The 25,523-nt window shown below is 28.1% G+C and overlaps 3 protein-coding genes across 5 annotated transcripts in view; 2 read left to right on the forward strand and 1 right to left on the reverse strand.

Moving 5' to 3' along the window:
- Window positions 1–1,259: 1,259 nt before the first annotated feature.
- LOC135949370 (trichoplein keratin filament-binding protein) overlaps window positions 1,260–25,523 on the reverse strand; it is a 78,696-nt gene continuing 54,432 nt past the window's right edge. Inside the window, exons 1-2 of one of the 2 annotated variants that reach the window (XM_065498911.1) lie at window positions 14,657–14,767; window positions 1,260–3,189 (exon numbers count right to left, since the gene is read on the reverse strand). In XM_065498911.1, coding sequence (XP_065354983.1) covers window positions 1,485–3,158 — 1,674 coding nt within the window. In that variant the 5' untranslated portion in view covers window positions 3,159–3,189; window positions 14,657–14,767 and the 3' untranslated portion in view covers window positions 1,260–1,484. Of the gene's footprint in view, window positions 3,190–14,656; window positions 14,768–25,523 lie in introns of those variants that run through there. The other variant, XM_065498910.1, reaches the window with a different exon arrangement.
- LOC135949134 (peptidoglycan-recognition protein SC2-like) lies at window positions 7,084–7,763 on the forward strand. Its single transcript, XM_065498594.1, has 2 exons — window positions 7,084–7,120; window positions 7,186–7,763. The coding sequence occupies exons 1-2, from the start codon at window positions 7,084–7,086 to the stop codon at window positions 7,722–7,724; spliced, it is 576 nt and encodes a 191-aa protein (XP_065354666.1). The 3' UTR covers window positions 7,725–7,763.
- The window catches only part of PGRP-LB (Peptidoglycan recognition protein LB), a 29,594-nt gene continuing 18,244 nt past the window's right edge, over window positions 14,174–25,523 (forward strand). Inside the window, exon 1 of one of the 2 annotated variants that reach the window (XM_065498914.1) lies at window positions 14,174–14,193. In XM_065498914.1, coding sequence (XP_065354986.1) covers window positions 14,190–14,193 — 4 coding nt within the window. In that variant the 5' untranslated portion in view covers window positions 14,174–14,189. Of the gene's footprint in view, window positions 14,194–23,713; window positions 24,439–25,523 lie in introns of those variants that run through there. The other variant, XM_065498912.1, reaches the window with a different exon arrangement.

Consider the following 25,523-nt stretch of genomic DNA (forward strand, 5'->3'; position numbering starts at 1 on the left):
AATCATACTCAGATATAAATCAAAGAAATTATGACCCTAGGAATGATCTATGGAATGATAAACTGATATAAATTTGGGTTTCAAGCAAAAGGTCAATGTCGTGGCACAGAATGCGATATCCCCAAACACAATTTTATTAAAAGTAGATGGCCAAAAGTCACAAAAAGGAAACCAAAAATATTTAAGAAATTATTTTGGGGAATGAAAAAATATATTTTGCATACAAGTTCGATACAAAATTTTGAAAATTTTAGAATATATAAGGGTAGGAGATAATCGGTCTCTTTTTTGCCAAAAAAATACGAAAAAAAATACTGCAATATTTTACTTTTAATAATAAAGTGTTAAGAACGTTAAAAAAAAATAATAATTGTTACTAAATTAAATTTTGTTCTCCTTAATTTTTGTTTATTTTAATCGATTTCTATCTTGGTGCTATTTTTTGGACTGATGAATTTCTTAGGTATTTATATGTATATTATGTAGTTTTTCTTTAAAATTTGCATCTAATTTTCAAAATTATTTTTAAGGTTTGAAAGTTCATTGAATTAAGTATAAATTTATACAAAAACAACAAAAAGTAATTTAACAGTTTTTACGTAATATTATTATATAACAATATGAATGTCGTGGTGCTATTATTTTGACCGCAGCTGTACATGTAGAAATATGCGAAAATATTCGAATCGTAAGAGGCGTTATGTTTCCTTTTAATTTCTTACACTAAACGAAATATTTTTCCTTTACAATCCATGTCATATTTAAGTAAAAACAATCTTTGGATGATTTTATAATAAATAAAATTTAATATCGTACGAGACATACCATACGTGACATATTTTTCTCTTATAATAAAACAATATATATTCTGTAAATATATGTATACAAAAACTAAAAAAATGAATAGAAAATATACATTCGGTTGCAATAAACAATTTGACAATAGCAAAGAAACAATCAGAGTCGAATTCATTTTATCCTACAAGCTAATTGGGAGCCTAGTTTTCGCCGCAATTTTAGTCTAAAACACACCTAAAACATTAAAAAATCAAATATAACCAGTTTAAACTATTATTTTTGTCTTTGAAATGTTGTAATATGATCTAAATGCTTTCACATAGTAACATTTTATTATTTTCTTCTATCCAAATCATCTTGAAAAAAAGTTTCAAGGGTTTTTGTGTTTGCAGTCGTGGTAGTGATTCTCGTGGAATTGCCCATATGTCTCTTGTCTAGGTAAACATTTTAAATAAAACAAATTTCATTAGTAGTAGTAGTATTAGTAGTTTTCAACAATTTTAATTAAGCTCAAGCAATAAGTATTTATTTTATTGTAATAAGAGGGATTAATAATAGAATTTTCCAAGCGAACATCTAAGTAAATCTGATCTAATATAATATATATTATAAATATAGTAGTAGTTGTAGTACATAGTATAATAATACATATGCGTGTTTCCTTCTCAAAAACCGTTATGGACTTTTTAATTCCAGGCTACATGTTTGCGACCAAATCTGGGTCTATCGGCCTCAGTTTCGGGTGTTACCACCTGCATGGAGCGCTGAGCATTTGTCTTTTGAGATTCCAAATCGCGATGCGACATATGAGCCTGGTGTCCCTGCCAACCATCCACGTTCAGATTGTTAAATGAATTTGAGGCTTGATTGATGTCGTTGCAATCGTGTGAGTCATAACATCTGGGAGACATATTGTTATCATTAGATTCAAAGCAATTACGACGCACGGACATGTCTTGATGTTGGACAACTTCCAGTTCGAGGGGTTTCATTTTGCCAGCAGCATTATGACGTGGTGAATAAAAGGGAGTATCAGCAGACTCCTCTAATTGAGTGTGTATCTGATGGACTTGCTTTGCTGCACTTGGCGACATATTATTAGCTTGGTGGCGAGGTGAGTTTTCCTCTTCCTGTATGAGAAGTTTGAGTTTTTCACTGGAATTTTCTATAGCACCCAAATGGGTATCCCTTAATTCCAAAAGCTCTTCATGTTTTCTCATTATCTCATTCAGGGAAGTTTTAATTACGAGATGTTCTTCCATTAAAATCTGCTTTAGTTTGTCGTAACGTTCTCTATTCTCCTGATGCCAAGTCTCTTCACTTTTGCGTAGACTATGTTTGGCCTCGGATTCATACATGCCCTCGATATCTGAAAGCTTTTGTTGTTCCCTCTCTAATTGTTTTTCCAATTGCGACTTGAAGTTATTCAATGCATGCGAGTTTTTAGCTAAATCTAAAGTTCTTTCCAAAATGCTTAAGCAAAGTTTAATTTGATTACGAAATACTTCCGAGCGCTTGCGTGTGAATATTTTTATGTTATTAAAGTTGTTGGTAGCTCTAAAATCCTCGGTTACACTTACGACGGCATAATTTTCCTCCAGCAACTCCAGCTCTTTTTCTAATTCATTTAGATTGTTTTTCAATTGTTTTTCTTTGTCCTTAAGTTCATCGGTCTCCTTTTGGCGCTCTCTTAACTGCTCCATGTGATACTCTTGCAAACAGCGTATTTCACGAATTTCCTTTTCTCTTATTTGTTGTCGCTCTTTTTGTAGTTCTTCGGTTTTATTCAACTCATGGTGTAGTTTTATTTGTCGCTCTTTGGCATCTACCTCCTCTTTTTCACGGTGTATCTGCTCATCCACCTTTCTGTCCAACCAATTCAGTTTGGCCAATACTTGATTATCGCTTTTGGATTCAAACACCAAATTGTCATCATCTACTCCATGACGCCATTTGCCATAGAGTTTACCTTCCAGCTCCAATTTACGTCTCATTTGCTGCTGCTCTTTTAGATTTTCATCGATTTTCTCCAAGGTCTTGGTATCCAAGTTTCTACGTGGATTTCTCTCCTTATCCTGCAGTTCTTGTTCATAGCTTTGCTTTTCCATTTTTAACAGTTGAGCTAGTTTCTGTTGTCTTTCGACCAATTTCGTTTGCTTCTCTTTCTTCTGTTTGGAGTTTTCTAGTTGTTGTTCGGCTTGTTTATAGTATTCGGGTGTGGTCCAGTTTTCGAAACGGGCTGTTACTTTGCCCCAGTGATCGAAATACTTGTTGGTCGCTTCGGTGCGTTCAATACGATTGTGTTCGGTTTCACGACGTCTTGCATATAAGGCTTGCAAGTGTGCAGATTTCTGGTACATTTCAATATGACACAGAGTTTTGAGAAATAAACTGGCGACGGGGGAAGATAGAAAGAGAAAAAAATTTATTTTTTAATTGCAAAAACTTGCTTGCACAGTTTTTCGTGAAGGGTTAGAAAAATGAAGATGAATTAAATAAAAAAAAATAATAATTTATTTACAAAACAATGAAAGCGGTTTAGAATATTTAGTGGAGTTTTAAGAGAGAAATTAATGAAATGTCGGTATAAATAGAGAAGATTGCAAAAACAAGGCTGAAACTTAAAAGCATCAAGAAAATAAAATCAAATCAATTCCGTCACCTGCTATTAAATATTGAGTCATAGAATAAAAGCTTGATTTTATAATAATAATTGAGGAATTTCTAAACGAACGATTGGTCAACAAACGAATGTGTGAAGTATTCGGTTTGTATTAATCTCAACAGTTTTTTCTTCATATATTTTTTATAAAATAAAAAATTTACATAGAAAGAATTTTAAAAGCATCAGCACATACGTAAAATAAAATCCAACACCTGTTATAATATAAATATTATGAATTCGCCTTGGTCAATGACAAAAATTAAGCAAAATTACTCTCTTTTAACCCACAATCTATATATATATAAGAGTAACGTTACTGACTGACTGAATGACTGACTGATTCATCATCTCACAGCCCAAACGATTGAAGCTAGAATCATGAAATTTTAACTGTGGGATCCTCCCTTCCCAAAACGATCCATAAGAAGGGAAATGGGTAAAAACTGTATTTTTGTACTTTTTTGGCACCCTATTTATCTTTTAAACCAATAAACATAGAAACAAATTTTAAATCGTATTCTTTACCTATCAAAAAATAAAAAATAGGAATTTGGTACTTTTTGGAAATTAGAACCCTTAAGGGAAAAAACATTAACTACACAATTTTATGTATATCAAACAAAAAAATAAAATTTGGTGAAAATGAGCCAATTCACTTAATTGTGAATAAATCCGAAAGGAGTCAATCGTTTTTTATGATCGATATATCATTTTGTTCCTATTACATGTGGCTTTGCGATAAAGCAATAAATCTGAACAATTTCTTACGTTCTCAATTTTTCATGATTTTTTAAAACAAAAAAATTTTCTATTTTCATGTAAAAAATATATTTATTGCTTCAATTTGTTATTATAACTCCGAAACTATTGAGCCGATTGAAACGATATACATAGGTGAAAATTTGTATACAGCATGGGGAAAATGTTTTCAAAATTCATTCAATCGAAAGACTAACACTAACTACTCAATTTTATGTATATCAAACAAAAAACTAAAATTTTTGTGAAAATGAGCGAATTCACTTAATTGGGAATAAATTCGAAAAGAATCCATCGATTTTTATGATCGATATCTCATTTTGTTGCTATTATATGTGGCTAGCGATAAAACAATAAAACTGAACAATTTCTGCAGTTTTCGATTTTTCATGATTTTTTTAAAACAAAAAAATTTGCTATTTTCACATAAAAAATATATTTTTTGCTTCAATTTGTTATTATAACTCAGAAATTATTGAGCCGATTGAAACGAAATATATAGGTGAAAATTTGTACATAGCATGAGGAAAATGTTTTCAGAATTCAATCATTCAAAAGAAGAACAGTAACTACTCAATTTTATGGATATCAAACAAAAAACTAAAATTTTGTGAAAATGAGCCAATTCACTTAATTGTGAATAAATTCGAAAGGAGTCAATCGTTTTTTATGATCGATATCTCATTTTGTTGCTATTACATGTGGCTTTGCGATAAAGCAATTAGCCTGAACAATTTCTGAGGTTCTCGATTTTTCATAATTTTTTTAAAATAAAAAAATTTAATTTTCAAGTAAAAAATATATTTTTTGCTTCAATTTGTTATTATAACTCCGAAACTATTGAGTCGATTGAATATATAGGTGAAAATTTGTACACAGCATGGGAAAAATGTTTTCAAAATTCAATCATTCAAAAGCAGAACATTAACTACTCAATTTTATGTATATCAAACAAAAAAACAAAAATTGTGTGAAAATGAGCTAATTCACTTAATTGTGAATAAATTCGAAAAGAATCAATCGATTTTTTTGATCTCATTCTCATTTTGTTTCTATTACATGTGGCTTTGCGATAAAGCAATAAATCTGAACAATTTCTGAGGTTCTTGATTTTTCATGACTTTTTTAAAACAAATAAATTTTCTATTTTCATAAAAAAAAATATATTTTTTGCTTCAATTTGTTATTATAACTCCGAAACTACTGAGCCGATTGAAACGAAATATACACATGAAATTTTGTACACAGCATGGGAAAAATATTTTCAAAATTCAATCATTCAAAAGCAGAACATTAACTACACAATATTATGAATATCAAAAAAAAAATAAAATTTGGTGAAAATGAGCCAATTCACTTAATTGTGAATAAATCCGAAAGGAGTCAATCGTTTTTTATGATCGATATTTCATTTTGTTCCTATTACATGTGGCTTTGCGATATAGCAATAAATCTGAACAATTTCTTACGTTCTCGATTTTTCATGATTTTTTTAAAACAAACAAATTTTCTATTTTCATACAAAAAAGTATATTTTTTGCTGAAATTTTTTATTATAACTCCGAAACTATTGAGCCGATTGAAACGAAATATATAGGTGAAAATTTGTACATAGCATGCGGAAAATGTTTTCAAAATTCAATGAATCGAAAGAAGAACATTAACTACTTAATTTTATGGATATCAAACAAAAAACTAACATTTTGTGAAAATGAGCGAATTCACTTAATTGTTAATAAATTCGAAAAGAATCCATCGATTTTTATGAGCGATATTTCATTTTGTTGCTATTATATGTGGCTTTGCGATAAAACAATAAATCTGAACAATTTCAGCCGTTTTCGATTTTTCATGTTTTCTTTAAAACAAAAAAATTTGCTATTTTCACATAAAAAAATATATTTTTTGCTTCAATTTGTTATTATAACTCTGAAACTATTGAGCCGATTAAAACGCAATATATAAACGGATTAAACATTATGTAAATTTTAATTTTCCTAAGTTTACTTTGATAACATTGGACTAACCATTTTTGAATAATCATTAATTATGTGGAAACATTTAAAAAAAAAAACCTCTCCATAGCATACAAAATTTGGACTATATTTATACTACTGCAACCATCATACATCAAAATTGTGTAGTGGTTTAAAAAGTCTGTAAAATTTTTTTCGATTTTGTTGCCCTGTGTTATAAAATTGTGATCATTGAATACAATGCAATTTTGCTTTGCTCAATCAGGGAGCATATAATTGTACTTTCCTCTCAATTTCTTTCAAAAGCCAAGAGAATTATTTTCTATAACGTAAAACAGCCATTCAATATCTACTTTTATCAATTGAAGTATTATTAAATAACTTAAATATTGAACACCTAAATTCAAAGGGGATCTTTGTTTAACAAAAAAAATAAGCATTTTTTTTTTTAAATAAAATGTTTAATTATATTTTAAAGTTTCCCATTACAAACAGCGCCACACTTAACAAAATGTTTTAAAACACTCTGCTGACATTTGATGATAATAAAAGTACGCAATACGTTATCTATAGTACTTTCTCAAATAGAAAGTACTTAAGTTTTAAGAACAAATGTTTTGATTATCTCAATTGTGGCTTAATGTAGTGGTAATGTTTTTGAATAAAAAAAAAATCCCCCAAAAAATTATATATCGTCATTTACTAATAATGTTTTCTTTCTATTCTATCCTATTGTTATTTATTTTAAGCCCTCACAATTATGATGAGAATGCATTTATTTTTTAAAAAAATTTTAACTCAAATTCATCTCAGTTTTTTTGGTATTTAAGCAATTGCTAAAGCTGTTTTATTAAGTTGTTATTTATTAATCATTTAGAAAGCATCATGAAAATACAACTGAGAGTTTTACCGATTTTCTACTGTAATTAATTTATTAAACGAGTAATTGTATACGATAAGAGTTTAATCCAAAATAATTTATTTTAGTAACGAATATCACTGCTGCCATCTCTATCATTACGAGATCAGAATGGAGAGGTCGTACAACAACTGTGACCAGCCACTTGGCCCGAGGTTTAGGTTACGTGGTAATTCATCACTCGGCTGGTGCCTATTGCAATACGACGACCACTTGCAGTGCTCAAATGCGCATTATGCAATCGTATCATATGGATTCTATGGGTTGGCCTGATATTGGCTACAATTATGGCATTGGTGGCGATGCCAATATCTATGAAGGTTGTGGTGCTGATGTTATGGGAACTCATGCCAGAGGCTGGAATAGCAAATCGTATGGCATTGCGTTTATGGGCAACTACAATAATTATTCACTGACGGCTGCACAAATTGCCAAAGCTAAGGAATTGATTGGTTGGTTGGTAAGCCAGGGTTATGTTGCAGCCAATTACACATTGTATGGCCATCGTCAAGTGCGTGCCACTGAATGTCCTGGTAGTAATTTGTATAACGAAATTGAAAAGTGGAATCATTGGAAGGCGGAAGTAAAAGATGAGGGTGAATTGTAAAGTAAATCGAAATCATGTTTTTATTTCACAAAAATGTAAAAAAAAAAACAAGTAAGAAAGTCTGGTCGTTCAAGCCCGACCATATAATACCCTACACTAAGTAAAAGAGCAAAAACATTTTTCTTTTAAAATTTCAATAATTTATATTTTTGAGTGATTTTCGGAAGTGGGCCTTATATGGGTGCTATGACCAATTATGGACCGATCACCATGAAATTAGGTCGTGTGATTTATGTCTATGTTAAAGTTAACTGTGTTGAATTTTGTGTGTATACCAACATTTTTAAGAGATTTATGCACATTTAAAGTGATTTTCGGAAGCGGGTGTATATGGGAGCTATGGCTAATTATCAGGGAAACCAAAATATGCAAATGCATGTTTTTTCTGGTGAGTCTAATGAGCACATGGATAAGATATTTAAACGTTTCAGAACTATTTAAGAATTTTGGCATCGATTTGTTAGTGCATATTTTTGCATATTTTACCCTTAAATGCATATTTTTGCATATATTTGTTTTAAGAGCATATTTATGTCATATTTTTGCGTTTTTAGAGCATATTTTACTGTTTATTAGGATATTTTGACTTTATCAATCAAATTTTTTCTTACTTATTTTTCGGTATTGTGTTACAGGTTTTTACTTGCTTTGTTTAAAATTCAAAATTGAAAAATAGATGGCTTTTCATCAAAAAAAAAAAAATTTAAAAAACAAAATATTTTTTTTTTAAATTTAAAAAAACAATTCGAACATTTTTTTTCCAAAAAATGAATAAACTGAAAAAAAAATTTTGTTCAGCTAAAAATATTAAAAATTTTTATTTTGAAGAATAATTTGGTGAAGGGTATATAAGATTGGCACAGCCGAATATAGATCTCTTACTTGTTTTAATATAAAATAAGCACTATTTTAATAATAGCGCCATCTAAATATCAAATTTTAGTTCTAATTCAAACTAACCCGTTCTAAGTGTTAAAGAAATATTGTCTTTTAAATTTGCTCCTATTACATCAGTTGATGTCGAAAGAACATTTTCTATGTATACAAATGTTTTCAGATCCAATAGACATCGATTTATGTTACTTTATTGTGCTCTTTTACTACATTGCCAGTGGCCGAATTACCGCACTCGTGATCGAATGAACTATCGTATCGAAAAATAATTTCGATATCGTAATTATAACAAAATGTACTAAATTTCATGCTCGATATCGAATGCCGTAATCTCAAATTAGAAAATTACGATCGATTTTACTCGATATCGAATGCGGTAATTCGGCCCCAGGCCAAGTACTCTACATTGTGAATACCGCTATTGATTTTTTTTAAACAAAAGTATATTTTTTGGGTAAAAATTATATAAAAGTTTGTATTTTTAAGAGCATATTTTTTAAATTTTAAGAGCATATTTTAGAGTTTTTACTGCATATTTAAAGCGCTTAAAACCCTTTTTTTAGAGCATATTTTTGGTTTCCCTGGTGACATGAATTTTATATATATAAAACTTATTTGGAGCGCAATTTTGTGGAGATACATTTATAATTTAACATTTATGACCGATAAAGTCCAATTGCGGAAGGAAATTTGTATGGGGGCTAGGTGAAATAATGGACTGGCCACCAGGCGATCCTAGTATATATCGAGCCCTTAGCACCAAATTATCGTAAGCGACATTTTCTAAATTTTTTTTTTTATTGCAAAAATTTAAATTTGATGGACCGACTGATGTTTTAGCGTTCTCAGAATATCAAAATTGTTAATAACTTAAAAATTATAGGGGGTAAGATTATCGTAAGTCAATGTTTACATTTTACAGTAAACGAATTTTATCGTAAGCGACACATAGAGGTATAAAAAAAAGAGGGAAATAAATCTGTAACTTCTAAATGGTTAGATTGGATTGGAAGTGTTCTCGAGTTTAAGTTCTAAACGTGGGACCTCATGGGCCGACCAGGTCCGCGACCAAGGGTCTTCAAATTAGGACACCTCGGCTATATTACATTTTTAAAATGATCCTATTTCTTCGTTTGTGTTCCGATTTCGAAAAAAATTACACACATAAAATCTTTTCATCGAGTGCTACAAAAATCCTAGTCGTAGCTATCAATTGTCTCTTATAGCTTAGGAGATATTCGCATTTGAAAATTAAATTTTCAACATTTTTACCCAACCTACACCAGTTTTTTAACAGCGTGTCCAAATATTTTCCGATTTTCTCCAGTTTTTCTTCATTGGACTAACAACATACGTATGTGTCAAATAAGAAAAGAACTGTTTAAAAATAATGACTAAGTCAAAAGTTATATGCATTTGAATTTAAAAAATTTTGAAAAGCCAATTTTTCGCTAATTTTTTGGGGAAAAGAACTTTTTTTCTTTTTAAGTTATCGCAAAAAATGTCTAAGAGGATGAATAAGCAATTTATACTTTCTGAAAGCTAAGTTTTCATAAAATATTTTAAATGAAAAAAAAAAATTTGTTACCGAGGGGACCAGGTCCATTCAAAAAAACACCTATTTTTTATGTAAAATTAAACTTTAGAGCAAAAATTCTCAAATCGCATATTCGATATCAAAATATAATACCGATTGTAGATGGCCAATATTCCGATAACTCCGACCCTGGTATGGATATTATAGCCAAAAAACTAAAAATGTCCATTCTTGGGATTTTTCAACACATTTTTGGGAATTGCTATTTAAAATCTAGAAAATCGTCCCATATAAATAACAGAGAAATAAGGAAAAAGCCAGTATAACCTTGATTTTTGACATATTTTTGATCTATATCTGGATTAAGTCACAAAATCGACAATATGGATATCTACACCATTTCCAATTGTATTTCAGAAATTTCTAATTATATTTCAGAAAATTCCAATTGAATTTCAGAAATTTCCAATTATATTTCAGAATTTTCCATTTATATTTCAGAATTTTCCAATTATATTTCAGAAATTTCCATTTATATTTCAGAATTTTCCAATTATATTTCAGAAATTTCCATTTATATTTCAGAAATTTCTAATTGTATTTCAGAATATTCCAATTGTATTTCAGAATTTTCCAATTGTATTTCAGAAATTTCCATTTGTATTTCAGAATTTTTAATTTATACTTAAAAAGTTTCTAATTGTATTTCAGAATTTTCCAATTGTATTTCAGAAATTTCTATTTGTATTTCAGAAATTTTCTTTTGTATTGCTATTAGAATTTTCTGAAATACAAATGGAAATTTCTGAAATACAATTGGAAAATTCTGAAATACAATTAGAAACTTTTTAAGTATAAATTAAAAATTCTGAAATACAAATGGAAATTTCTGAAATACAATTGGAAAATTCTGAAATACAATTGGAAATTTCTGAAATACAATTAGAAATTTCTGAAATATAAATGGAAATTTCTGAAATATAATTGGAAAATTCTGAAATAGAAATGGAAAGTTCTGAAATATAATTGGAAATTTCTGAAATATAATTGGAAAATTCTGAAATATAAATGGAAAATTCTGAAATATAATTGGAAATTTCTGAACTTCAATTGGAATTTTCTGAAATATAATTAGAAATTTCTGAAATACAATTAGAAATTTCTGAAATACAATTGGAAATGGTGTAGTGATAGACCTTTGCAACGGCGTATATAATGCCATAGATTCAGACCCATAATGAGAAAAAATCGAGAAAAATGTTTTTTCAGCACACTAATTCTTAACAAAAAAAAAAATATTATTACCTGAAATCAAAAAGGTTTTTAAAAAAAGAAAAACGTTTTATTCAAACTCTATGAAAAAATCATCAGATTCCGTTATGGATAAATCAAAAAAAAATCGTTAATACTCCAAAAAATAAATAGTTTTCTCTAAATAAAATCGTTATTTGTTTGAATTGAACGAAAAATAGTTTTTCTCTTAACCAACCAACCAACCAACCATTTAAAACATAAGAGAGTAACTGGTTTATAAATACGCAATTAGAAAAGACTTGTTTAAGCTTAATATCAGAGATGGATAATTCTGCACTATTTGTAAAAAGTACCTTTTTTAAGTACCTTAAATAAAAATGTTAGTTTTAAGCAAATTTGTGATTTTAATTGTTCTCTTAACAGTTTCATAAACTTTCTAATTGATTTTGAAAAAAGTACCAAAAAAGAACTTTTTTAATTATTGGTAATTAGAGTACTTTTTACCCAATTTAAAAATTCGTGGATTTTCTTTATTTTAAAATAAATTTTTTTAATGATTTTTAAAAAAAAAATCCAATTTAATTGCAAATTTTGTGGATTTTTGAGAACATTTCAGAAAATGGCCGGTTTCTAAAATAAAAGTACTTTATGTAAATATTGTTTATTTTTAGAAATTAACTGTTTATTCTGTAAATAGTTTTATAAATTTTTCCAAGACTTGATTGATTTTTACTAAAAGTGCCAAAAGAAAGTACTTTTTAAGTTCTGGGTAATTGATAAATACCAAAAAAGTACTTCTTCAATTATAGGTAATTTAAGTGCTTTTACCAATTTTTATCTTTTACTAGCGGACCGGCCAACTTCGCCTCGCCCCAAATTTTAAGCCTTCAGACAAACTTTAGAGTAATACAAACAACATTTCGCATTTTCCGCAATTTTCCATGATTTACACTAAGAACTTTCTATTGTTTGATTTGGAAAGCCATTAAGGAATAATAATTAATAATTTCAAAATTTCATACAAAAACTTAATTTTCGATTTTCCGACTTTTCCGGAGGGATTTTCCAAAATTTTCTTCCGTAAAAACCTTCTCCTCGAAAATACAAACAACTGACAAACAATTTTACAGAAACCAGTCCATTCGTTCTCATTTTATGAATTACTATAAATTTTTTATACAATTTTTATATATGGGCAATTCCATATCATAGTACGTGACATTTGTACGCCTATAGAGTGGAATAGATTTTGCAAAAATAAGAGTATCTAAAAAATAATTTGGTATTTATGTTCCATTCAGAGGGTTCGATATTTTAAAATAATAAAAAGTTCTTTCGAAATATTGCTGTCCAAAATATTGAGCGAAATAAGGGTATATCGTACGTGACATTTAACGGAACTCATTTTGAGGTACATGTAGAAATATGCGAAAATATTCGAATCGTGAGAGGCGTTATGTCTTTTTTTAATTTCTTACACTAAACGAAATATTTTTCCTTTACAATCCATAAGTCATATTTAAATAAAAACAATCTTTGGATGATTTTATAATAAATAAAATTTTATTAAAAAAAAAAAAAAAAACGGGTCAAAATTTAGCTGGATATTAAAAAAAGTACCAGCTATAAAATTGATTTTCGATTTTCCGACTTTTCCGGAGGGATTTTCCAAAATTTTCTTCCGTAAAAGAAAATTATAAATTTATAAAATTTGTATATTATAAAAATAACTTTTTCTAAGATTTTGATTGATTTTTATAAAAAAGTTCCAAAAAAAGTACTTTTTAAATTCTGTTTAATCCAATTTTTATTCTTTGGCAATTTTAATTAATATTCCAATTTTGCTTAATTTAAAACCTTTTTAAAACCGGGTCAAAATTTAGCTGGATATTAAAAAAAGTACCAGCTATAAAATGTATTCTTATTTTAAGCAAATTTTCTATTTTAATTGTTCTAAAACTGTTTTATAACATTTTAATTGTTTCTCAAAAAAAAGGTGCCAAAAAAGTACTTTTTAAATTCTGGGTAATTTATAAATACCAAAAAAGTACTTCTTCAATTATAGGTAATTTAAGTAATTTTTCTAATTTTTATCTTTCTTTTAATTTAATAATAAATTTTCAATTTTTATTTTGAAATTTTGTGGATTTTTAAAAATAAAATTTGGATTAAACTGAATTTAAAAAGTACTTTTTGTTAAAATCAATTAAAGTCTTAAAAAAAAGTTATAAAACTATTTACAGATCAGTTAAAAAACAGTAAATTTCAAAAAATAAAAATATGTATTTACATAACGTACCGCCGGCCAAATTATTAACATTTTGTGAAAAGCAATGTTGCTTATAGAAATCTGAACTTGCCATCCCTGTATCAAGAATGCAATAAAAGGAGAGTGTAGAAACGAAAGAGAACTCGACAAAAATTCAAATGCAGGCTTATTTTTTTGTTTTGTTATTGTTTTTATTATTTGCTTACAATTCACAGTAATTGGTGTTTGTGTCAATATACAGTGTGTTGTTGTTGTTGCTATTTCCGTATGCAAATACTTAAAAAAAAACAAAACTTATTTATTTTATTTTTTATTTTCTTTTGCATAATTCATTCATAACTTGAAAATCATTTATTTGCATTCATGATTTTTTTACTCTGCTTCAGTTAGGTTACTGGAGTAAACAAGAAGGGAGAACAAACTTGATAGTGTAAAATAAAATAAATAAAAAAAACCACAAAAAATATTAAAAAAACAGAGAACAAAAAACCAACAACGACAACACGCATGAATGGGTAGGTTTCAATATAAATTATTATTTATGTTTATTTTTCAGTATTAAATTTATTAAATAAAATCAACAAATAAAAACATTAGAGTAAATAGTGAAAAAAGAAACACTTGAGCAAACAAAATCGTTGTTAAATAAACAAACAAATGAATGAATTCTTTGCCCTCAATGACAAATTGTTAGAAAATAACGAAAGAAGACAAAAACAAAACAAAAAAAGAAAAGAAACACTGACTAAAATAAAACAACTATAAATAATCAAATGTTAATGAGATTCAAATAAAAACATGTTTTTATGTATTAATTGCTGTTGTTGTTGTTTGCAGATATTTTTAAATGAATAAAAATTAATGAAATTTATTAATAGATTCGCACAAAAACACAAAGTTTCAATCAATTATTTATTTATTTATTTGTATACCCCCCCGACACTAAAACAAAAGTGATTTCTTTCAATAAATTTACACCTTTAACCAGTTAGAAGATGAATTTTTAATAAATTGTGTTTTTTTTATAGCTACTAAACTAATTTCGATTTTTAAACCGGTATCAAATCAAATAAAGTGAATCACTCCAGTTTGAACTAAACTAAAGAAAATAAATTTACTTTTTCAGTCTTTTGAAAATATCAATGTTGTATCAATAAAATTCACATCTGTGTAGATATGGAGAGAAGCAAAATAAGAAGCAGAAAAAGAGAATGAGAGTGAGAGCTTTCATTAAAAACATTATCTGATTGTTAGTGTTGTTGTTGTTTACAAATTTAACACTGAACGGCACAAAATAGTTCAAGTACACACATTTTTTAAGAAAAATTAATTCGTTTCTAATTTTTCTATCCCAGGAAAAAATTACGCTTATAGAAATAAGGAGCGAGAAATCATAATTAGCTGTTTCGATTTTGACAATTTAAATAAAAAAAAATAATAAAAACAAGTAAGAGAGCTTCACCAAATTATACTTTAAAATAAATTTTTTTAAATTTAATTTTTTTTTAATGGTTTTTCAAATTTTTTTTTTTGAAATTGTTTTTTAATTTTTTTAAAAAAAAGTTTTTTCCAAATTTAAATTTTTTTTTTTAGTTTTAAAATTTTATTTTTGGAAAAATTTTTTGATGAAAAAAAAATTCGGGTTAAAAAATATTTTTCCAGATTTTTACCCATTGTAGGTCCAACTTACTATCCTTATCTACATCGTTGCAATGGACTTTGAAATATCTATCATTAGATATCCATATTGTCTATATTAATGACTTAGTAATCCAGATATAGATCAAAAATAGAGGTTGTCCCGGTTTTTTGCTCATATCTCCGTTATTTATGGACCGATTTTGCTGATTTTAAATAGCAAACTTCTCGAAAGCATGTCTGACAGAATTATTGAAGATTTGGATCCCGAAGATATCTGGGGTCTTCAGAAAATTGATTTCAACAGACAGACAGACAGACAGACAGACAGACAGACAGACAGACGGACAGACAGACGGACATGGCTTAATCGACTCCGCTATCTATAAGGATCCAGAATATATATTTATAGGGTCGGAAATGAAAAATGTAGAAATTACAAACGGAATGACAAACTTATATATACCCTTCTCACGAAATGAAGGGTATAAAAATATAAAAAATTGGAGCTACCCAGTCACTTCCAAATAAACCATTCATTAAGTAAAGGGTTTAGAGCGAAAATAATGAAATTCTGTGATCACTGATAATTCTTAATAAAAATCGATTTTTTCATACAAAATGTCAAAATATCTAAAATTGCTTATAATTCGTTAAATAAACGATTTAGAGCGAAAATAGTGAAAATCTGTGATCACTGATATTTCTTAATAAAAATCTATTTTTTTAATACAAAATTCCAAAATATCAAAAATTGCAAAATAATTTGTTAAATAAAGGGTTTAAAACGAAAATAGTGCAAATCTGTGGTCACTGATATTTCTTAATAAAAATCAATTTTTTAATACAAAATGTCAAAATATCTAAAATTGCTTATAAATCATTAAATAACGGGTTTAAGCGAAAATAATGAAAATCTGTGATCACTGATATTTCCCAATAAAAATCGATTTTGTCATTAGAAATTCCAAAATATCTAAAATTGTTTATAATTCGTTAAATAAAGGGTTTAGAGCGAAAATAATGAAATTCCACCAAAAATCGATTTTGTCATTAGAAATTCCAAAATATCTAAAATTGTTTATAATTCGTTAAATAAAGGGTTTAAGCGAAAATAATGATAATCTGTTTAGAGCGAAAATAGTGAAAATCTGAGATCACTGATATTTCTTAATAAAAATCAATTTTTTAATACAAAATATCTAAAATTGCTTATAAATCGTTAAATAAAGGGTTTAGAGCGAAAATAGTAAAAATCTGTGATCACTGATATTTCCTGATATTTTTGATTTTGTCATTAGAAATTCCAAAATATCTAAAATTGCTTATAAATAGTTAAATAAAGGGTTTAGAGCGAAAATTGTGAACATCTGTGATCACTCATATTTCCCAATAAAAATCGATTTTTTAATACAAAATTACAAAATATCTAAAATTGCTTATAATTCGTTAAATAAAGGGTTTAGAGCGAAAATAATAAAAATCTGTGATCACTGATATTTCCCAATAAAAATCGATTTTTTCATATAAAATTCCAAAATATCTAAAATTGCTTATAATTCGTTAAATAAAGAGTTTAGAGCGAAAATAGTGAAATTGTGTGATCACTGATATTCCTTAATAAAAATCGATTTTTTAATACAAAATGTCAAAATATCTAAAATTGTTTATAATTTGTTAAATAAAGGGTTTAAAACGAAAATAATGAAAATCTGTGATCACTGATATTCTTTAATAAAAATCGATTTTTTATTACAAAATGTCATAATATCTAAAATTGCTTATAAATCGATAATAAAAGGTTTAGATCGAAAATAGTGAAAATCTGTGATCACTGATATTTCCCAACCAAAATCAATTTTTTAGTTCACAATTCCAAAATAGATAAAATTGCTTATATTTCGTTAATTAAGGGGTTTAGAGCGAAAATAATGAAAATCTGTGATCACTGATATTTCTTAATAAAAATCGATTTTTTCATTAGAAATTCCAAAATATCTAAAATTGCTTATAATTCGTTAAATAAAGGGTTTAGAGCGAAAATAGTGAAAATCTGTTATCACTGATATTTCCAATAAAAATCAATTTTTTAATACAAAATTCCAAAATATCGAAAATTGCTTATAATTCGTTAAATAATGGGTTTAGAGTGAAAATAATGAAAATCTGTGATCACTGATATTTTCCATCAAAAATCGATTTTTTCAATAGAAATTTCAAAATATCTAAAATTGCTTATAATGCGTAAACTAAAGGGTTTAGAGCGAAAATAATAAAATTCTGTGATCACTGATATTTCCCAATTTTCTATCACTGATTCCAAGTTCAAATGGCAATATGAACTTGCAGGGACAAATATAAACAGTAGCAGGGATGCTGATTTATTTTACTAACTTGCTTTATGTCCATTCTCATTTCCTATACCAACTTGAGCCGGATCATCTGGAAGAATACTTTCAATGCTGTTTAAATTGACCTCCAAAATATAGTGAAAAGTGAAAGAGCTTTAATTTAAAGGCATTGAAATCAAATTATTTTTAGCTCAAAAACCTTTAAGAACATGTTTTTGCAGGACAGTTAAAATAAAAGTATAAGACGAAAAAAATAAAGAGACAAAGCTCGATGTGCAAAAGCTTTATTTCTACTTAACAGTCAGGCACAGGCAGGTTTCGCCAAAGCAGGTTTAGTTCATCTCAATAAATGGACCAATAAAAATATATTAAACACCAAAAAAATCATACATTTTATTGACCTGTTAGAAGGTAAATCCCCGCCATGAAACTGCAAAAAATTAGAAATTATAATTATGGGGGAAATAAAAGTCCAGTGAATTATTTTTTTTTTTTTTGCCCAACAATTAGTATTTTATGCTTCGTGAAGTGTGATGTCGTCATGTGTTTGCAAGTGCTGATTTAATATAAATAATTAACAATAATAAATAACAAATAAAATAAACAAAAACTTTGAAAAAAAAAATTAAATAAAAAATTAAAGAGTTCACAGGGCCGGCCATCCGATCAAAAGTAAACAATCAAACTAAACTTAAAAAAAACACAAACAAATAGCCGCCCCAAAAAAACAAAATTTTAAATTCCAAAAAAATGATATTGATGGTGTGGGATTTACATTTTGAGTGATGTTTTTTTAGTTATTGTTATTATTATTGTATTACCCAGCAGTTAAACAAGTAGTCAATGTATGCCTCCCTTATATTTTGGAGGACTTGATATATATATGCTCTTTGTAGTAGAGAGAAGAAGTCAATTGATTACTTTATACATCCCATGTAATCTAGCGTGTAGACAATTGTCACATAACTGTCTCTAAGTAATCAAGAGTGTAGTCACTAGCCGTACAATTTATATTCTTTTTGCTTAAGTATACTGACATCCCATGCAACCTAGCGTGAAGTCAATTGTCAATTTATTGTCTCTAAGTAACCTACAGAGTAGTCACTTTAAACGATTATTTTTTGTTGCACTTTAAAAAGTAGTTATTGTACCCACCAAAAGTAATCTATTGGAGAGTAGTCGAAGAAAGGTTTGTTAACAATCAATCAGTTATTGCAGTGTCTAGGAGATGTCTTTTTACATGTTAAAATAACTAGTTATGTAGCTAATCAAGTAACCAGTTCGATATGTGAATCCAATACGTTGACTACTTCGGTCCGGCTATCAGACAGTCTCATTGTATTCAAAAAGTGTCAATTGATCTCCTACTTAGGACATAATAACATAGCTAGTTATATAACTAGTTATCACCCTAAATAATAATAAATCACTAGTTCGGAACAGTCTCCTCTACAACTGCTGGGCATTGCTGGCACTGTTTTGTACCACTGATTAACACAATTTGCACCCTTTAAGTACTTCCCCGTCTGATTATAATTTCAGAATGTAATTAATTTACACAAATAATACATATGTATTTCATACACACTCAGGCATAAATACATTTCACTTTTTCCCTAGGATTTGTTGTTTGTGTGACAAAAAAAAACCAAGATAAATAAAACATTAAAATTTTGAAAAATCTTCCACTAACAATTTAAACCATTAAATAAAAATTAATTTTCTCTTGATTGTGTGAAAACTGAAACAGAATCAAAATAAATCACTAATTTTCTATGTTTATTATTAAACTCTTTCTCTCTCTCTCTCTCATAGTTTTTGAATTCACATATGAAAAGTGTTACCATATTGAAGATACAACATAAAAGGAAAATTTTATGTATTTTTTCAGGTTAAATCGGGATATTTTAATCAGACACCTTAAAAGAACTCGTCCATTTATTCAAATTGTGAAATTAGCAATTTTTTTTTTAAATGCGAAATTGACTTTCTTTTGTAAAATTATTAAGTATTTTATGGACATAAAAAATGCACTTAAAAACGAAAAATATGCTCTTAAATTATAAGAAATATGCACTAAAAAATTTTTAGTTTCAAATTTAACAGCCTAACTATAAAAGAAATTTTAAAGTTAATTTTTGTTAAAGTCGACTTTATTTTGAAATAGAACTTTTGTTTTCTTTATTAAAAATGCTTTCAAAACTTTTTCCAACTCATACATTCAAATAAATGAAAATATTTTTCAATGAATGTAAATAAAAAAAGAAATGTCAAAAAATTAAAACAAAAAAACAATATGTACATAAAAGTTCAAAACAAAAAGCTTTTTTTTAAATAATAAAACAACATTTTAAATTATATTTGAAACTAGTTGACCGCCCGGTAGCATTTACTAATATTAGTTCTTCAAGTTTCTCCAACCCACATAAACCTGCCTGTTCTTATTTATTTGCAAATAAAATATCTTAATTTATACAGCATAATTTAGGAAGCTTTTTTATTACAGTTGACTGGACTCAAAAAAAATGTCCGAGTTTTATCCGGAATTTTTTAATTTTTTTTTCTTTACAAACCATCTCCTGAAAATTTCAAATTGAATAAAAATCAGCCAAATCGTTCCAGCCGTTCTCACGTGATGCCATTACATACGTGGACCATTTCATTTTTATATATAGAGAAGATTTGTTTTATGGTACGAAATTTAAAATAATAGTCAACTTTATAGACATAAAGTCCATATTAAGGCTTTTGTGGTTAGGCTGTAAAATTTTAAAAATCAAATACTGAGTTCATAAATTCAATTTGGTTATTACAGGATTGTATTACAATTATAGTTACAATTATAAATTATATTTTGAAATAAAATTTTTTAATATTTTTAGATAAACAAAATTTAAAAATTAATTTTTTTTAATTTATTAATAAAAAAAATAGCATGAAAAAATTTATTTTAATTTCTTTAAATTTTTTATTTTTTTGGATTTTAAAATAAAGTAAATTTTTTTTTGGAAATTTATTAGTGAAAAAAATTGTACGACAAAAAATTTTTTTGCTGAAAAAATTTCAGGTTAAAAAATATTTTCCCCGATTTTCACCTATTGTAGGTCCAAACTTACTATTTCCTTATAAACGCCGTTGCAAAGGTCTTTGAAATATCTATACCCATAGTGTCTATATTAATGACTTAGTTGTGCTGGTATTTTTCCTAATATCTCAGCCATTTGTTGGCCGATTATCTCGTTTTTAAATAGCAACCGAACCGGGTCTATGGCGGATATATTGATGTATACAGCATGTATGTACGTTATTTTGGGGCTACGGAAAGTTGATTTCAACATACAGACGGAACGACGGACATGGCTATAGCGACCCCTTTGCGCGAAATTATCGTATGTTACATTTTGTCATAGTAAAATATTATACCGATATTCGCTATATTTATGGAAATATTACTAAGTTAATTTTATCGTATGTGAAATTCAATTTACTAAATCGGTTATTGTAAGATTATTGGCTGGTATTGATGATACCAGCCAAAGCAAAGAAATTTAATAATACTGGCGCTCTCCTGTTTTTGTAACATACGATAATTTCGAGCAAAGGGGTCGATATCGATATCGATTCCGCTATCTATAACTTTGTGGTGTCGCAAATGAAAAATATAGAAATTACAAACGGAATGACAAACTTAGATATACCCATGGCACTCATGGTGAAGGGTATAAAAAGAACAAATTTAAATGATAAATGGTAACAAATAACTGATTAAATGAAAGTGGACCCCTTATTTGTGATCTCTGCTTAATCTATATATATAAAAATGAAATGGTCCATGTATGTAATGGCATCACTTGAGAACGGCTGGAGCGATTTGGCTAATTTTTGTTTTATTCGATTCAAAATTTTCAGGAGATGGTTTGTAAAGAAAAAAATCTTAAAATTCCGGGTAACACTCGGATGCGTTTGGGCAGATGTTTGTAACGCCCAAAAATATTAATCTAACACCCACCTTAAAGTATACCAATCGACTTACAATCACTTTCTGAGTCGATTAAACGATGTCCGTCCGTCTGGCTGGTTGGCTGGCTGTCCATGTAAACCTTGTGCGCAGAGTACAGGTCGCAATATTTCGATAAAATTTGGTACATATTATTTTTTTCGGCCCAAAGACCAAGCCTATTGAAACAGACTAAAATCGGTTCATTATTTCACCTAGCCCCCATACAAATGTCCTTCCGAAATAGGACTTTATCGGTCATAAATGTTTAATTTATCTATGTATCTACACAAATTGCGCTCCAAATAAGTTTTATATACACAAAATTCATGTCACCAAATTTTGTTACGATCGGTCCATAATTAGTCATAGCCCCCATATAGACCCGCTTCCGAAAATCACTTTAACGTGCATAAATCTCTTAAAAATGTTGGTGTACTCACAAAATTCACCATAAATAACTTTCATGTAGACATAAATCCCACGACCTAATTTCATGGTGATCGGTCCATAATTGGTTATAGCTCCCATATAAGGCCCACTTTCGAAAATCACTCAAAAATATAAATTATTGAAATTTTAAAAGAAATATGTCTTTGCTCTTTTACTTAGTGTAGGGTATTATATGGTCGGGCTTGACCGGCTATACTTTCTTACTTGTTTAGTTAAGTTTTAGGCTAAAATTGCGGCGAAAACTAGGCTCCCAATTAGCTTGTAGTATGAAATGAATTTGACTCTGAATGACTCTTTTTTGCTATTGTCAAATTGTTTATTGAAACCGAATGAATATTTTCTATTCACTTTTTTAGTTTTTGTATTTATGTATTAACAGTATATATATTCTTTTAATATAAGAGAAAAATCTGTCACATACGATATTAAATTTTATTTATTATAAAATCATCCAAAGATTTGGTCAATTCACAAGGTCTCTTATCAGTCATATTGTCATAATGTCCTAATATATCACGACTCGGCTTAACCGACTTTTAGGCATTCCGCGCAGGTCTCTGCTGGTTGGTTACGATAACACAATAAAAATAGAATACAGAGTAGTACTATTTTAGGACATTTTTTGCTTGAAAAACAATAAAAACCATTGTGAAATATTAGGACAATATGACATGATATGAGACCTTGTGAATTGACCAATTGTTTTTATTTAAATATGACTTATGGATTGTAAAGGAAAAATATTTCGTTTAGTGTAAGAAATTAAAATAAAACATAATGCCTCTCACGTTTTAAATATTTTCGCATATTTCTACATGTACCGCAAAATGAGTTCCGTTTTATGTCACATACGATATATCCTTATTTCGCTCAATATTTTGGACTACAATATTTCGAAAGAACTTTTTATTATTTTAAAATATCGAACCCTCTGAATGGAACATAAAGACCAAATTATTTTCCAGATACTCTTATTTTTGCAAAATCTATTCCACCCTATAGGCGTACAAATGTCACGTACGATGATATGGAATTGCCCATATGGCAGCTTTGTATTAATGTATTAAGATTGCCAGATTATGACATAAAGAAATTGTTTAAATGCCGTTAAAATGGCAGCTTCATATAAAACGATTGAGTATATTTTATATGAAGCATTGAAAAAAAACGTTATTTTGAAAATGATTTAACACAGAAAGCATAGCGAATAATCAATAATTAAATACCTACATATGTACTATGTACTTAAGTAATAATTACATTTAAACACCCTTTAATCAGGGATGTTGGTAATTTTGCATTAAATTGAATGAATTTGATAACCAGCTATGTGTTTATATATTGATGTAATTCCCAATATATCTGTTAAATATGAATTAATGAATGAATAAATGTCTGCATTATCAAATTGAAGGCAGCGCAACAATAAATAGTAAATACAAATGTATAGGTTTAAAGCAACAACAAAATTTTCACCATATAAGCCAGCGATAACGCCAACCAAAACAAAAAAAAAACAGCCAATGACTATTTAAAAAAAATAAAAAAATCATACAATATAAATATATAAATTTCCGACTCATACCAAACACTCAACTTCCGAATTCGCAAGCAATCAGAGTGTTGGCTAAACAATTATTTGCTCTACTCCAAAACACTACTGACTCTGACTGACTTGACTGCTCTTAAGCAGTTTACTCTAACTAAATTAAACTAAGTTTAACAACACTCAGTTACCAAACAGTTAGTCCACAAACGAGAGCGAATTTTTAATTTTTGTTGTTGCTCCCTCTATATTGATTGGTAGGAGCGTGTGTGAGAAGAGAGTTTAAGTTTTAAATGATTTTGGTTTCTGGTTTTATTTTATACCTTCTTTCACCACAACAATTGATTAGTTGTGTTTAACAAATCAAAATAATAACAATCTACTTTTCTAAAAAAAAAAATAAAATGTGAATTATAAAATAAAAATAATAAAAAACTAATTATTAACACCAATGACATTTAAGTTATATTAAGAGTACAAAACTTTAATTAATAAACGTAACAAAATTCTTGCCAATTTAAAGAAAGAAAGAAAAACAAAATAAAGTTCCTAAATAAATTTCTTATCAGCAAAAGAAAAATATTCGAAAACATAAGTTCCTAATACAAAAACCACAACTACAAAATACCACAAATTTATACAAATTAATTAAATTTTTTTAATAATAAAAAAAAAACAAAATAATTTAGACAAATAACAAGTAAATCAAATAAAAAATAAAATCGCAAACAACATAATATGACAGCCTTCGGTTTAGTGCTGTTATCAATGATGGGTAAGTCGAGTTATCAAATTTTTTTTCTATTTTTTATAAATTAATTTAACACGCCATAACATGACTAGAATTATTAGAAAATATAGAATTTTTTTAACCAACAAAAAATAGCGAAATATTTAACTAATTTTATAATGAATCTAAGCAACAAAATTTTAAACCTTTGCCGGTTGAAAGGACTTTGAAAATGATAAACTGAAAGTTAATTTAGTTAGGTATTTGAAGAAAATATTAAATTCATTTAAGCACTTTTAATTTTCCATTTATTTTTGAAATTTACAAAAAAAATTTCTTTCAATTGCTAAACATTTTGTCCCATCTTTCCTTTTCTATAGAGTTAGCTTAGCGTGCAAATGTGCTAACTACACTTTTTATGTAAATTGAGTTTTTAATAAAAAACAAGTATGAAAAAATACACTAAGTAAAAGAGCAAAAAACCTTTTTCTTTTAAAATATCAATAATTTATATTCGTGAGTGATTTTCGGAAGTAGGCCTTATATGGGAGCTATGACCAATTATGGACCGATCACCATGAAATTAATTCGTGTGATTTATGTCTACATGAAAGTTATTTATGGTGAATTTTGTGTGTATACCAACATTTTTAAGTGATTTATGTACGTTAAAGTGATTTTCGGAAGCGGGTCTATATGAGAGCTATGACTAATTATGGACCGATCGTAACAAAATTTGATGACATGAATTTTGTATATATAAAACTTATTTGGAGCGAAATTTGTGGAGATACATTTATAAATTAAACATTTATGACCGATATAGTACAATTTCGGCAGGACATTTGTATGGGGACTAGGTGAAATAATGGACCGATTTCAGCCAGTTTCAATAGGCTTGGTCCTTGGGCCAAAAAAATAATATGTACCAAATTTGATTGAAATATCTTCAAAATTCTGTACTCTGCGCACAAGGTTTACATGGACAGCCAGCCAGACGGACGGACGGACATCGTTTAAGGTGGATGTTAGACTTATATTTTTGGGCGTTACAAAGATCTGCACAAACGCATTATACCCTCCCCAATATGGTGGTGTAGGGTATAAAAACGATCAAATAAGTTAAAATG

The sequence above is a fragment of the Calliphora vicina genome, chromosome 1, assembly GCF_958450345.1.
Source record: "Calliphora vicina chromosome 1, idCalVici1.1, whole genome shotgun sequence".
In the NCBI taxonomy this organism is placed as follows: Eukaryota; Metazoa; Arthropoda; class Insecta; order Diptera; family Calliphoridae; genus Calliphora; species Calliphora vicina.